Source organism: Aedes albopictus, chromosome 1 (assembly GCF_035046485.1).
Source record: "Aedes albopictus strain Foshan chromosome 1, AalbF5, whole genome shotgun sequence".
In the NCBI taxonomy this organism is placed as follows: domain Eukaryota; kingdom Metazoa; phylum Arthropoda; class Insecta; order Diptera; family Culicidae; genus Aedes; species Aedes albopictus.
The window spans coordinates 273,542,996-273,558,080 of NC_085136.1; the positions used below are offsets into that span (position 1 = coordinate 273,542,996).

Genomic DNA, 15,085 nt, shown 5'->3' on the forward strand with positions numbered 1-15,085 from the left:
ATTCATCTAGGAATTTCTCCAGAAATTCCTCTACGAATTTCTCCAGAAATTCATCTAGGAATTTCTCCAGAAGTTCCTCTAGAAATTTAACCAGGAATTCCTCTAGGAATTTCTCCAGAAATTCCTCTAGGAATTTCTCCAGAAATTCCTCTAGGAATTTCTCCAGAAATTCCTCTAGGAATTTCTCCAGAAATTCCTCTAGGAATTTATCCAGAAATTCCTCTAGGAATTTCTTCAGAAATTCCTCTAGGAAAATCTTCAGAAATTCCTCTAGGAATTTCCTCAGAAATTTCTCCAGAAATTCCTCTAGGAATTTTTACAGAAATTCTCCAGGAATTTCTCCAGAAATTCCTCAAGGAATTTCTCCAGAAATTCCTCTAGAAATTTCTCCAGAAATTCCTCTAAGAATTTCCCAGATATTCCTCTGAGAATTATTCCAGAAATTCCCTAAGAAATTTCTGAAGAAATTCTTCTTGGAATTTCTCCAGAAATTCCTCTAGGAATTGCTCCAAAAAATTCCTCTACGAATTTCTCCAGAAATTTCTCTAGAAATTTCACCAGGAATTCCTCAAGGAATTTCTCCAGAAATTCCTCTACGAATTTCCCAGAAACTCCTCTAAGGATTCTCAGACATTCCTCTAGAAATTTTTCCGAAAATTCCTCTAGGAATTTAACCAGGAATTTCTCTAGGAATTTCTCCAGAAATTTCTCTAGGAATTTCCCAGAAATTCCTCTAGGAATTTCCTCAGAAATTCCATTAGGAATTTTTCCAGAAATTCCTCTGGGAATTGCCCCAGACATTCTTCTAGTCATTTCTCCAGAAATTTCTCTAGGAATTCCTCCAGAAATTTCTTTCGGTATTTCTCCAGCAATTCCTGTATATTTTCCTCTAGGAATTACTCAAAAAATTCCTTTAGGAATTCCTCTAGTAACACAAGTTTACAAAATAAAACGAAAGTCGTGAACTTCTGTCAACGACCGAAATTTTTGAAGCACAATTTAGTGCTGATTTCGAAACCGACCTTCAAAAAATTTAAAGTAGAACAGTTTTTGAGTTTTAGCTCAATATCGAGTTTTGTAACTTTTCAAAATATGTAATTTACTAAAATTCAAATATATTGCGTTTTGTTCAACCAATTTTAAATCTTTTTCCATAAATTGAAAGCTAAATACAATACCATTCGATCATCTGAATGCAGGTTTTGCGTCAGATTGATGAAATTCAAGATATTGGCGAGTTTTAGGGACGATCTTCTTAAATTTTAGCAAATCTCCCAAAATTTTTTGAAGAATTTTTTTTTTCAATAAGAAAAAAACAACCTAAAATTTCTTTCTCGACGTTTATTTGACATATCATATGTAGGCGAGTTACAGTAAAAATTTCAGCTCAATCGGAGCATTGATTACGGAGAATGAGATGTTTGAAGTGAGCGACTTTGCTTAAAAATAGAACAAAAATCGATTTCAAATCACCAACCTTGTATGGAAAGTCGAAAAAAATTCCGCTCTACTGTAATTTTTTTCCTTCGCGTTTTCGAACCCAGGGCATGATTCTACACCAAAAATGATCATAAGCTTACCGAGTTCAAAAATGCTGTAAACTAGTGTAATTCCTCCGGAAATTCCTCCAGGAATTCCTCCGAAAGGTCCTCTAGAAATTCCTCTGGAAATTTCGCTAGTAATTCCTCGGGAAATTCCTACAGTAATTTATCCACAAATTCCTCTAGAAATTCCTCCAGAACTCCTCAAGGAATTCCTCCTCAAGTTCTTCTAGAGATTCCTCCCAAATTCCTCCAGAATTCTTCCAGAAATTCCTCCAGGAATTCCAACATCATTCCTCAAGGAATTCCTCCGTTAAATTCTCTAGGAATTCCTCCGAAAATTCCTCTAGAAATTCCTCTGCAAATTTCTCTGGAAACTTCTCTAGGAATTCCTCTGGAAATTTCTATGGAAATTTCTCTAGGAATTCCTCCTGGAATATCTCTAGGAATTCCCCTAGGAATTCCTCCAGAGGAATATTCGGAAGAATTCCTTGAGGAATTTCTGGAGGAATTCTGGATGAAACCCTCAAAGGAATTTGTGGAGAAATACATTGAGGAATTCCTCCGGAAATTCCTGCAGCGATTCCTCCGGGAATTTTTCCAGAAATTCCTCCAGAAATTCCTCCGGAAATTCCTCCGAGAATTCCTCTGGAGGAATTCCTAGAGGAATTCCTGGAGGAATTCCTAGAGGAATCCCTAGAGAAATTCCTACAGGAATTCCTGGAGGAATTCCTAGAGGAATCCCTAGAGAAATTTCCACAGGAATTGCTCGAGGAATTCCTAGAGGAATTGCTGGAGGAATTCCCAGAGGAATTGCTGGAGGAATTCCTCCAGGATTTCCTCTGGGAATTCGTCCAGGAATTCCTCCGGAAATTTCTCCAGAAATTCCTCTTGGAATTCCTTTAGGAATACCTTTAGTAATTCCAAAGATAAATGCTAAGATCCAACAGTAGGAAAAAAATCGATTTAATTTCGGGGTCTTTTCATTTTAAATGATACGGGGTCTTTTCATCCGCGAACCCCTTGTTTTGGCATCAACTGCTTTTTACTTTGGCGATCCCCTCGGTTATTGTTTTGACTTTTTTTTATTCCACGTCGTGTTTATGTTTTTGTTTTGAGCTGTTACATAATTGGACGAGTTGGAGGCAACGAAAACGCTGTGTGATTGTTCCGAAATAATATTACCGGAACCGATTCCGGTATACCGGAACCCGAAGACTCGGCAAGGTGAGTGCACATTCAGTTCTAGTGAAATTATCTGCTAATGACGGTGTTGCAAAATACTTTGCAGATGATTTCTAAAGAGTATCGCGAGCAAGTTTTGAAGCACGGTGAACGGGGTTGCTTCACATCGTTGGTGACGAGGTTGGTGAAAATCCGATCAGCTTCCTGAATCCGTTCCAGTTCGAAATGATTTTCTAGCGCATCGGACCTCAAGTGAAAAATGATTGATGTCGGTTCGACCGAAACGAAAGAGTTCGATCTGGTTCTGGACACAATCGTCGAGCCAGTGTCTGGGCCGGAAAAACAGCGTTTTCTGATCGCTACCGTCATCGACACTTGATTATCCCGAAAGCGTTCAAGCTTCCAGCCAGGTTCATTGTTCCAGTAGAACTTCCGGAACTGCTACGGGTAAGTACCAATTGAGGAATCAAAAGCAATCGATTGATTCAAATCATGACAATAATGATAAATAATTCAATTTCTTACGCAGAACGCCGGCCGAAAAATCGAGAATCATTCCCGAAGATCCCTGTATACGCAAAGCACACAATTTCATGTTTTGTCCCTGATTACCTGTTGTCCTTATTGCATGATACCAAATTGTTTTACAGTGGTGGTGCCTACGCCAAGGTAAGAAAATCTGTGTTTGATGATTTCCTTCGAGAAATTGAACGGCAATTTAGTTTCAAATGCCCTTTTAACCTTCCTTGGCATCACGTCAGTGCAAGCTCGCTGACGTAGTGGACGGTCTTGGTCAAAAATGACCCTAATGCCAAAGAAGGGTGAACCAAGCAGCGTTGACTGCAGCAAAGCATAAAACTTTATTTTAAAATATATAACGACTTATATATATTAACAATTTGAAATTTGATCGTCCTTTACACATTTACTCTGAATCATTAGTTAGCATAATTATTAATCGTCCATTCCTAAATCATTTTCAGACATTCTTGCAAACTATGCAACACCAACTGGATGACAAACATATCTTCATAGAAAAGCTACACACACTGCGTCTCCCATTACCTCTGGTCAACGTCATCCAATTAGACACAGAGTCTATTATCATGTTAACGTTTATTTAGTTATTATTTTAATTTGTACATTTTTAGCTTTTTAGCCATAATATGATTAAATAATTTTGGGGTGGGGTCTCGCTCAGTACTATATTCACAAATACCCTAGGAGACTACAACGTTTTACCACCTCCTATGTGGTGCCTATAGGCCTATAGGCATAAGTAAGTATACTTGTGAACGATATTCGTTGTAGTTATGACGATTCCCAGCAACCGGAGAATTCAGAACGGTAATTTATGACAATTTTAGTAAATTTATTTTTTTGTTTTAACTTGTGTGGTTGTTCCTAAGGTGATGTTTGCTTGAAATCAGATTGTGTTACATCTAGTCAGGTACACTAAGCCCTCGTAAGCTCTTGGTCACTCCGAAGGTTAATTCTTTCAATATTTATTAAGTTCTTCCTGATGTCCTCAAGCAATATTTGCTAGAATCCACAATTTGTAGTAGTTATTTACATTGATTGATTTGTCTTTATTTAAGAGACTTTCAGCCCTTGGCTGGTTCGTCTCTTCGTTATTTACAGTGTCGGACAAAACAAAGACCAGCAGTCTTATTTCATACAAAATGGCAAAGTTTGACAATATTGTAGTCGGTTTCTAGTAAACCGACTTGGCCATTTTGTATGAAAAATGGCTGGTGGTCCTATTGTATTGACCGACACCGTAGGTTCACCTTGTCCTCCAAAGTTGCAAGGTGATGCAAACACTTTTCCTATAGTTTTTGATCGCTTCTTCCAATATTTCTCAAGTTGTCAAGGTTTACGTAGTCATCCCAAGTTGCATAGTGATGCAAAAACCTATATTATAATCTTAATCACTTTTAATATTTATCATGGTATTTCTGAAGTCCTCATGCAATAAATATTTGCTTGAATTCAGAATCTGCTGTAGTTTATCAGGTTCACCAAGTCCTCCCAAGTCCTTTCAAGGTGACGTAAAACGATTATTATAGTCTTGGTCACTTGTTCCAATATTCCCAGAAGTCCTTAAGCAATATTTGCTTGAATCCAGAATTTGTTGTAGGTAGTTAATCAGGTTCACCTAGTTTAGCAAAAAAAAAATGAAGGTTTGCCGGTTTACCATGTCCTCCCATAGTAAGGTGATGCAAACATATTTGGAGTTTTTCTAGGAATTCTAAGGCAATATTGTGTCAGACCAACTTTAGATTGAGATTTGCAGGTTCACCAAGTCCTCCCATTGCAAGGTGATGCAAACATGACTGTCTTTTGAACTCGATCACTTCTTCGAAGGACTTCTGGAGTTGTGCCAAGAATTCTTAGGCAATATTGACTCAGACCAGAATTAGATTGAGATTTGCAGGTTCACCAAGTCCTCCCATTGCAAGGTGATGCAAACATGATTGTCTTTTGAATGCGATCACTTCTTCGAAGAACTTCTGGAATTGTTCCAGAAATTCTTATGCAATATTATCTCTGGCCAGATCTAGATTGAGATTTGCAGGTTCACCAAGTCCTCCCATTGCAAGGTGATGCAAACATGATTGTCTTTTGAACTCGATCACTTCTTCGAAGAACTTCTGGAGGTGTACCAAGAATTCTTAGGCAATATTGACTCAGACCAGAATTAGATTGAGATTTGCAGGTTCACCAAGTCCTCCCATTGCAAGGCGATACAAACATGATTGTCTTTTGAATGCGATCACTTCTTCGAAGAACTTCTGGGGTTGTTCCAGAAATTCTTATGCAATATTATCTCTGGCCAGATCTAGATTGAGATTTGCAGTTTCACCAAGTCCTCCCATTGCAAGGTGATGCAAACATGTTTGTCTTTTGAACTCGATCACGTCTTCGAAGAACTTCTGGAGGTGTACCAAGAATTCTTAGGTAATATTGACTCAGACCAGAATTAGATTGAGATTTGCAGGTTCACCAAGTCCTCCCATTGCAAGGTGATGCAAACATGACTGTCTTTTGAACTCGATCACTTCTTCGAAGAACTTCTGGAGGAGTACCAAGAATTCTTAGGCAATATTGACTCAGACCAGAATTAGATTGAGATTTGCAGGTTCACCAAGTCCTCCCATTGCAAGGTGATGCAAACATGACTGTCTTTTGAACTCGATCACTTCTTCGAAGGACTTCTGGAGTTGTGCCAAGAATTCTTAGGCAATATTGACTCAGACCAAAATTAGATTGAGATTTGCAGGTTCACCAAGTCCTCCCATTGCAAGGTGATGCAAACATGATTGTCTTTTGAATGCGATCACTTCTTCGAAGAACTTCTGGAATTGTTCCAGAAATTCTTATGCAATATTATCTCTGGCCAGATCTAGATTGAGATTTGCAGGTTCACCAAGTCCTCCCATTGCAAGGTGATGCAAACATGACTGTCTTTTGAACTCGATCACTTCTTCGAAGAACTTCTGGAGGTGTACCAAGAATTCTTAGGCAATATTGACTCAGACCAGAAATAGATTGAGATTTGCAGGTTCACCAAGTCCTCCCATTGCAAGGTGATGCAAACATGATTGTCTTTTGAATGCGATCACTTCTTCGAAGAACTTCTGGAATTGTTCCAGAAATTCTTATGCAATATTATCTCTGGCCAGATCTAGATTGAGATTTGCAGGTTCACCAAGTCCTCCCATTGCAAGGTGATGCAAACATGACTGTCTTTTGAACTCGATCACTTCTTCGAAGAACTTCTGGAGGTGTACCAAGAATTCTTAGGCAATATTGACTCAGACCAGAAATAGATTGAGATTTGCAGGTTCACCAAGTCCTCCCATTGCAAGGTGATGCAAACATGATTGTCTTTTGAATGCGATCACTTCTTCGAAGAACTTCTGGAATTGTTCCAGAAATTCTTATGCAATATTATCTCTGGCCAGATCTAGATTGAGATTTGCAGGTTCACCAAGTCCTCCCATTGCAAGGTGATGCAAACATGACTGTCTTTTGAACTCGATCACTTCTTCGAAGAACTTCTGGAGGTGTACCAAGAATTCTTAGGCAATATTGACTCAGACCAGAATTAGATTGAGATTTGCAGGTTCACCAAGTCCTCCCATTGCAAGGCGATACAAACATGATTGTCTTTTGAATGCGATCACTTCTTCGAAGAACTTCTGGGGTTGTTCCAGAAATTCTTATGCAATATTATCTCTGGCCAGATCTAGATTGAGATTTGCAGTTTCACCAAGTCCTCCCATTGCAAGGTGATGCAAACATGACTGTTTTTTGAACTCGATCACTTCTTCGAAGGACTTTTGGAGTTGTGCCAAGAATTCTTGGGCAATATTGACTCAGACCAGAAATAGATTGAGATTTGCAGGTTCACCAAGTCCTCCCATTGCAAGGTGATGCAAACATGACTGTTTTTTGAACTCGATCACGTCTTCGAAGAACTTCTGGAGTTGTGCCATGAATTCTTAGGCAATATTGACTCAGACCAGAATTAAATTGAGATTTGCAGGTCACTAAGTCCTCCCATTGCAAGGCGATGCAGTTTTCATAGATAATGTTGAATTAATGTGAAAAATAACGCAAACGCCAAAGTTTGCAATGAAATACATACAAGTTTCCGATTAAAATTTTAAAATACAGTTAGGTAAATTTTGAAATATTTTTCATTGATATTCTATGTACTCTTTAAATATCGTATGTCTTTATTGCGTTTTTCGTTTCAAATTCAAATACAACTGCATTACTACCATACCACAATCACAAGCTCAGTCAGCCGATCACGCCCACGAGAACAATTTTCATCTTCGAGTGCTCGCATTTGGAACACCGCATCTGTTTGCTTCCTCTTCCTGTTCCGCTTCCGCCTGCTATCATGCCGTGCCCCCTCCTGGTCACTACCACACCACCGCATTGAATTCCAGCATCATCAGCTGCACACGTTATCTTCGTCTCTGCAGCTGCCCACCGAGTGCGCACTGTCCATCTCTTACCGGAAGAATCCCATATGACTTTACGACTAAAAACGTCATTAGATGATGATTAACCTGGGCTTGTTAGGGGAATATCTGTAAATAAAAGAAAATCGGGTTAAGTACGGTTCCTTTGAATTCCACTAAGAATTTGCATCCTTTGACAGATACGTATTTCGACCTCAACTGTAAGGTCGTCTTCAGTGTCTTGTACTTGACTCGAGTCGAGTCAAGTACAAGACACTGAAGACGACCTTACAGTTGAGGTCGAAATACGTATCTGTCAAAGGATGCAAATTCTTAGTGGAATTCAAAGGAACCGTACTTAACCCGATTTTCTTTTATTTAACGTCATTAGATTTTACGCTTCAGGTATTTTCCTAGGTATAGACGGGTTGTGGGCTGACGGGATTGTTGATGTGGCTGATTCATACTCGGACACATTGCAAGACCAACAGAATCTGCAGACGGTTGGCGAGCTTGAGGGCCTGATTACGAGTGTCACTTCACGGTGAAAACCAAAAAGTGACACCGGTAATAAGGACGGTGAAAGTGATTCCCCTTTGATTAACCCACAACTTTTTCACCGTGGATTCGCAATGTGTCACCGTGATCGATTCTCACCGTGAAGTGACACTCATAATAAGGGCCTGAGTCTGTAATGGGAAATTTAGAATATTATTCTGCTCAAACTAAATGCCTTGAATGAATTGCATACCTTTAAATGTTTGAATATGAACGCGAAATATATTTTTCTGTAATAATATTTACAAAACGTACTGGACGTAAACAAGAATAAAAAATAACGAGAAAAAACAAATTGTCACTTTTGACATTCGCCGTCTGTCAAAATTGGGGGTCGACCATAAACGAGGGGATGAAACGAAAAGCCCCGTATGCCGATCACAAATGACGCCGAGGTCACCAAAAAAAATGCTAGTTGTTTATCGTTATCGTTGGTTAAACTACGCAATTATATTCTGTTTTATTTTATGTGATTCGTTTAAAATATTAGTTATTTAATAACTTGGTTGTCTAAACAGTTTTAGCCATGATTTATCCCATAATCCGAACATAGTTCCGAGTCAAACTATGACGGGCTGAAGGCGTTTATTTGACAAGTGAAAAGCACATTGTTCAGGAGCATATGCTTATCGATACATCAGCTTAATAAGATGCAGACAAATGTTTTGTTAAACTCTTTTGTTTAGGAATCAATGCTTGTCGAATAAATTTCTTGTTAAACTTTTGAAAAGTGTTTTAATTTATCATTGTTGATACCGATGAGGAAAGTCGAACATTGACTATTTCTGGCGTTCGATTTGAATAGGTCGAATCTACATAGGAATCACAGCAAACTTAGGACCTATTCAAATCGAAAGCCAGATTTTCTCAATTGAAAAATCATTTAATCAGTAATGTGTAGAGCATAATTTTAGTTCAGCTATCATTACCATTATTAAGCAACAATTCAGCAAGCTTGCTTGTTAGTGACTTGCAATTGTTAGTTGGGTAAACAATCAATACTAAGTCAAGATTTCTCCAGGAAGTTCCATATAAATGGCTCTAATTCTTATCACAATTCAAATTCAACACATGTCAAAATTTTAAACAAGTTTTAAATATAGCAATCATAATCGCTCCAAGGAAATCCATAAGAATTAACGATGGAAACCGTTTCTTAAATCAAGTAAAATTTAAAAATAATCCTATTAACACATTCAGAATTGCACCAGAGTTCCGTAAGAAGAGATGAAAATTTACTTACTTCTTACTTGTTGGACTATACGATGAACTCTCCGATGAACCCACGCTAAGTGATGAATGCTTCTCCACCCACTGGGACCGCAATTGGTTTCTATCCCCGTGGATGTTGAGTGCCCTTAGGTCCTACTCAACTACAAACTGAATGTAGTCGCTGACCTTTCCGTGGTTCTGTGCAGAATATTATTTTCGGCTGTCGGTCTTACAGCATCAGTGCTATTTAATATATATATATTTGATGTATTCCGTTATTCATGCGATTCCACCAAATGCCGGTTTGCTTTTTCACAAAGACACTCTACAGTCATTTTCACTTAATAGGTAACATCAATATCACACCATTTCACTACTAATATTTATTTTTTTCCAATTTTTTCCTTGTTCTCTTTTTTTTATTTCCTTGAGCACTTCCACAGTTTTCAATTGAAGGGCTTTCTTTGCCTCCCATTGCATGAATTTCAATATTGTGAAGCCAGAACAATGATACACCTTCTCCAGGGAGGCGAGAAAATTTTCCCGACTGGACCATACCCGTAACCATTAGGCTAATTGAAGACCCAACTACACAACTAATCACTGTTTCCATCCCCGGAAGAAGCGCAAACACTTATACAAATGCAATCACTGCAGCATCGAAACGCGTGTAAACCTCCGGGCACAGAGGGTTCGCGAAACGGTTCTTCTTCATCGGTTCCATCTTCCAAACATTCTCCAACCTCCAACTGCCGGAGGAACACGAGAAATGCGGTTTCGGCGGGTAAATGTTGTACCCATAATGACTCCACCGACACGACGCAACCAAACGACAACGTTACCGTAATCAATTCCGGCGATGATTTTGGTCCCGGCGACAGTAAGACGAGAACAAACCGGACGCGCAAGTCTTTTTATTTTCTCGACCGACGGACCCGATTTTTATTTCCAACTGATGCTTTGTTGCTTTTTTTGACTGCCTTTTCGGCAACTGTCAACGATGCGCGAAAAAATCGAACACTCAGCATAATTTCGGGGTTATGATTTATGCTTTCTGAAATTTTCGATGAGCAACATAACTAACAAATGCCTAACAGTGTCGAACGCCTAACTTCCTCCGTGCTGGGTTTGTTTTCGACAACATTGCGGTGGGGCGAGGGAGAAAACAACCCAACTTTGAGTTAAAACTTTAAGCAGTTTAGCCAAATTTGAGTTTTTAAAACTTATTCTTTGGGTTATAATATTTTTCCGTGTAGCTGTTTCGCATCTACACGGAGAAACTGAAAAACTCAAAATTAGGTCAGAGAGTGAAGAGAGAAACAGCCCAACTTTTGCAGTTCCGTAGCCAACACTGAGTTTCTACACGCAAAAAAATATTCCCGTTAGATGTACGTGATTCATCACTTGAATTGAAATTTGCTTTCCTTATTCCTAGTTTATCGGATTCCGATAAAAGCCTCTAATTCATTGGTAATCTCTACGTGATATTCTCATTCGAGCTACATTTTATCATATTCATGCTACGTGATTGGTCACGTAGCACTCCAGCTTTAAGTGACTTTCCTGTGTGAAAACTACCAAAATCAACATGGCGCCGGACATCCTCGCAGACCTCTGGACATTAGTCGCATTTTTCGGAGATTATCAAACGTAAGTAATCGAAATAAATAATAAATGTACTTTTCAAACAATTACATCAATTATTCCAGAGTGTGATATTGGACTTAATAATCTGTTGACGCTGTCCCTGCAGGATTTGGAAGTACTTGGAGCGAACGGGTACGGATTGATCGTACGAGATACTTTTTGCGCGTATCAGCTCGCGGAGAAAACTAAACGTAAGTTCTCGTGCGTAAAATATTTGGTTTTCAAATAAATTAATTATTCATTAATTCTATTTTTAGACAACCCAGAATGCACAACTGATGCTCAACGGAAGTACGCTTCAAGACTTATTGGAAGCGGTGGCGTCCGGTTTGTTACATGCAGAAAAAGCGATAAGAATTTGTGATTAGAATAAGTGTTTATTTATTTTGTTTTCTTTTTATTTATAAACTGCTCAATAAACTGAATGCGTTTATTTATCAAGTGCATTAATCCGGGTGAAATCAATAACAAAATACTCCATGATGATAAATAATATCAGTAAAATCCAGTGGTAATTATTGGAGGTTCATGTTATGATAATCTGGCAGCTGTTTAAGATAAACTGGAAAATCACGTATTTGTTATCTGACAACTTTTTACATTGAACTAGGATCTGGCTGGCTTTGCATTACCGGACCCCCAAGTTGATTTTACGTGAAAAATACAGTGGAAAAAATCTATGTATGCTTTCACGTAAACCTAAGGTGAATATTATTTTGGGTGTAGCACAGTAAATATATTTGGGTTGATTTCTGGTTCCGTGTACTGTGAGAGTCGACTAGTCGACATTCGAAACTCTCCAAACATTGGCCGCTCTGTTGTTGACAGCTGTTTTCAATTTTGTATGCGGTTTGGAGTCGACGCAAATCATGGCGGTTGGCGGTGTCGTTCGCAAGTGATCATTTTTCAAACTTGAAACAGTTGTATCCGGTGCTGGCGCTTCGAAAATGGGTGTTTCCGTGCATAACGTATCGCTGGATTCAGTGTTTTCGTCTCTGGGTAGGAACCAGTTCCTGCGTTGCTACACCTGCAGTCAATATTCGCCGTTTCTGATTTACCTCGGCTACAACGAGAAAGCGGTCCAATTCTGCCGCGAAGCAAAGGTAAACATCCACAGACAAATGGACCTTGTCGTTGTTTCGTTAATAGTCAATCATGTTTATTTACAGGACATTCAACTGTTCTGCCCGATCTGTTCTCCCAATCCGGTTCTCTACAAGCATCTCCACCCGGGAGAAAGTCTTTTCCGGGCGGATAGCATTCTGAATGACCAGCGGCTGCTAAATTTGCTAGCTGATTATGTGTCGGAGGACGATCCTTATTCCACCGAGGATCGGATCATCATTACGGAGAACACTCAGCTTTGCTCCCCGTACAAAGCGGTGGCCAAACGGATGGCGCCCAAATCGCACAAGCTGAAACTACTGATGAATCTGTTCCCGGAGGCGCATCGAATGCGGAACGAACATTACGTCGACCGGGAAGATCTTTGCGAAAGCATGAAACGAAAATACCACGACGTCTGCGTCAGTTATATGGACATCTCGGAAGCTGGCGGCAGTCAGCTAATCGACAACTTCGATATCCTGATCGATAAAACCCCGATGGTGATCGGACAGAGGCATCAAAGTAGAGTCCCGGCTGTTCCCGCTGTGATGGTAACGGAGCCATCACCTCTGCCAGAACCGGAACCGGTTCTGCTGAGTGATTCCGACAGGGAGATTCGTGCTGTCGGTAAGTATCAGACCTGTTCACCAACCGATGCGATCGTCAACCTTCATCCCCCCTGGACAGGTTCAGACGACGAAAGTGAAATCGGGTCGGTCGCCTCGGGAGGCAGTGGGACGCACTTCCTAATCAGCGGGAGTGACATTACCGTGGTTAGCGAGGTTCAAATATCGTCGGAAGAGCCCGCAGGCAACTGGGACATCCATCCGTCGTCTCAATCGCAGTCCCAACACCTCAGTCGCCGCTCATCGCAGATAGTGCTCGCCGAAGGCCAGTCTTCGTCCACATCGCAATCGGTGGACATAAGCTCCCAGTCGGTGATCGGTGGTGGTAAACAATCGGAACTGTCCTACGGGTCGGACAGTTCGGACAGCTGTGTCATAGATTTCCCTTCTGCGCCCCGTGCTCCGCCACGACGGCGGCCTCCGTCGGCTGACGATGGGCAACAGCCGGGCCCGAGCAATGTCAAGCGCCGCCGGGTGAGTCCCCGGGGAAATCGACGTAAGTGTGGAAGGGGTACGGCTCGTTTTGTCGCGATGGTAAATTTAAAGTATTTCATTCTGTTTTAGCAATGAATCCATCTCCGGAAGAGTTCCAACGAAATCCGCACGCAGGCGGTCGAGTTCCTCGCGTGGACGGAGGTTAGAGGTTTCGTGGATCGTTTGTTTGAGCTGTTGTTATATTTGCAAATATTCACTCTTATTTATGTAAGTAATTTACATGGCCATATCTTAAGATGAGGTCTCTTTTTCAAATGGACTGATTTTTCCTTGTAAATGTGTAGTTTTCCATTCGAAAGATATTCCTTTTGAACCGGTGATCATTCTACGCCAGAAGCAGAAAATATGTATAGGAGAACTTACGTATTTTCGGCAGTTTTGTTCTCTTCGTCATGGGTTTTTTTTTTAAATCTGTTGAACTCAGAGTTGGCCTCAAATCCTTCCCAACCAAGCTAAGTTATATGCCCAAATTTCAGGCAATTCGGCCCGCAAAAAAAACCTCATGACGAAGAGAACAAACCTGCCGTTAATACCCTTCGTCACCCTATGCCTATATGTTTTGTTCTGCTGATCTCATTTGGAAGCTTTTTCTATATGTCGTCAAACTTAGAATTCATTATTACCAGGCACAGGACACTTGAGAGCAGGGTTGTGCAGTTTCAGGATGGTTAATGTCAAATGACACTCGTTTTAACCATCACTTCAAAAGACAAACGCAGTCCATCAAAACACAATCGACTCATGCTAAAGCAACTCAAGGTAACCCTCAAGACAGACTCGACTACACCCAAAAGCAGCGATCGTCCCTTCGCTTGAACCAAACGATGAAACACGATGCATGTCCTAGATGAATTTTTGTTCTATGTCTTACATTCATATTCATATGGCGTGCTTTGTTTGTGTTTGTTGTGCCATTTAATACTACTGTACAACGAGTACTCAGTAACGACCAAGGCAGGAAGAAAGTCATCAGATTCAACTAGTGCTTCTTTGGTCACAACGCACTCCTGGAATTCGTTACACAGGGATTTTCAGATCGTGCACCGCTTATTTAACTTACCGGTCAAACTAAAGCATGAGTGTCTTCTGCTGTATATAGGAGTCGTCTCCATTCTACTCGGTCCATAGCTTTGTGTCTCCAGTTCCGCACTCTGTGAAGGGTCCGCAGATCGTCCTCCACCCACACTATCGACCCATCTAGCTCGCTGCGCTCCACGTCTTCTTATACCGGTCGGATGACTCTTGAGAACTATTTTAGTCGGGACATCCTGATGACGTGACGGACGTGACCCGCTAACCGTAGCCTCCCGATTTTCGCGGTATGGACGATGATTTGTTCTCTCAGCAGCTGATGCAGCTCGTGGTTCATTCGCCTTTTCCAAGTCCCGTCTTCCATCTGCACTCCGCCGTACCTAGATGGTACGCAACAGCTTCCGTTCAAAAACTCCAAGGGCGCGTTAGTCCTCTGCACGTAGAGGACTACCGGTCTAATCAGCCATTTGTAGATAGTTAACTTCGTGTTACGGCGAACTTTGTTCGATCGTAGAGTTCTGCGAAGTCCAAAGTAAGCACGATTTCCTGCCACAATGCGTCTCTGAATTTCTCTGCTGGTGTCGTTGTCGGCGGTCACCAGAGAGCCCAAGTACACGAATTCTGCCACCGCCTCGATTTCATCACCATCGATAGAAATTCGGGGTGGCGGGCGCGCTGATTCCTCTCTGGAGCCCTTTGCCAT

The 15,085-nt window shown here is 40.7% G+C and overlaps 1 protein-coding gene across 1 annotated transcript; it reads left to right on the forward strand.

Moving 5' to 3' along the window:
• The first annotated feature begins 11,954 nt into the window (after window positions 1-11,954).
• Window positions 11,955-13,627, forward strand: LOC109400918 (uncharacterized). Its single transcript, XM_019673411.3, has 4 exons — window positions 11,955-12,225; window positions 12,292-12,856; window positions 12,917-13,351; window positions 13,420-13,627. Exons 1-4 carry the CDS (start codon window positions 12,070-12,072, stop codon window positions 13,494-13,496), a joined length of 1,233 nt encoding a protein of 410 aa, XP_019528956.2. The 5' UTR covers window positions 11,955-12,069; the 3' UTR covers window positions 13,497-13,627.
• Window positions 13,628-15,085: the final 1,458 nt, after the last annotated feature.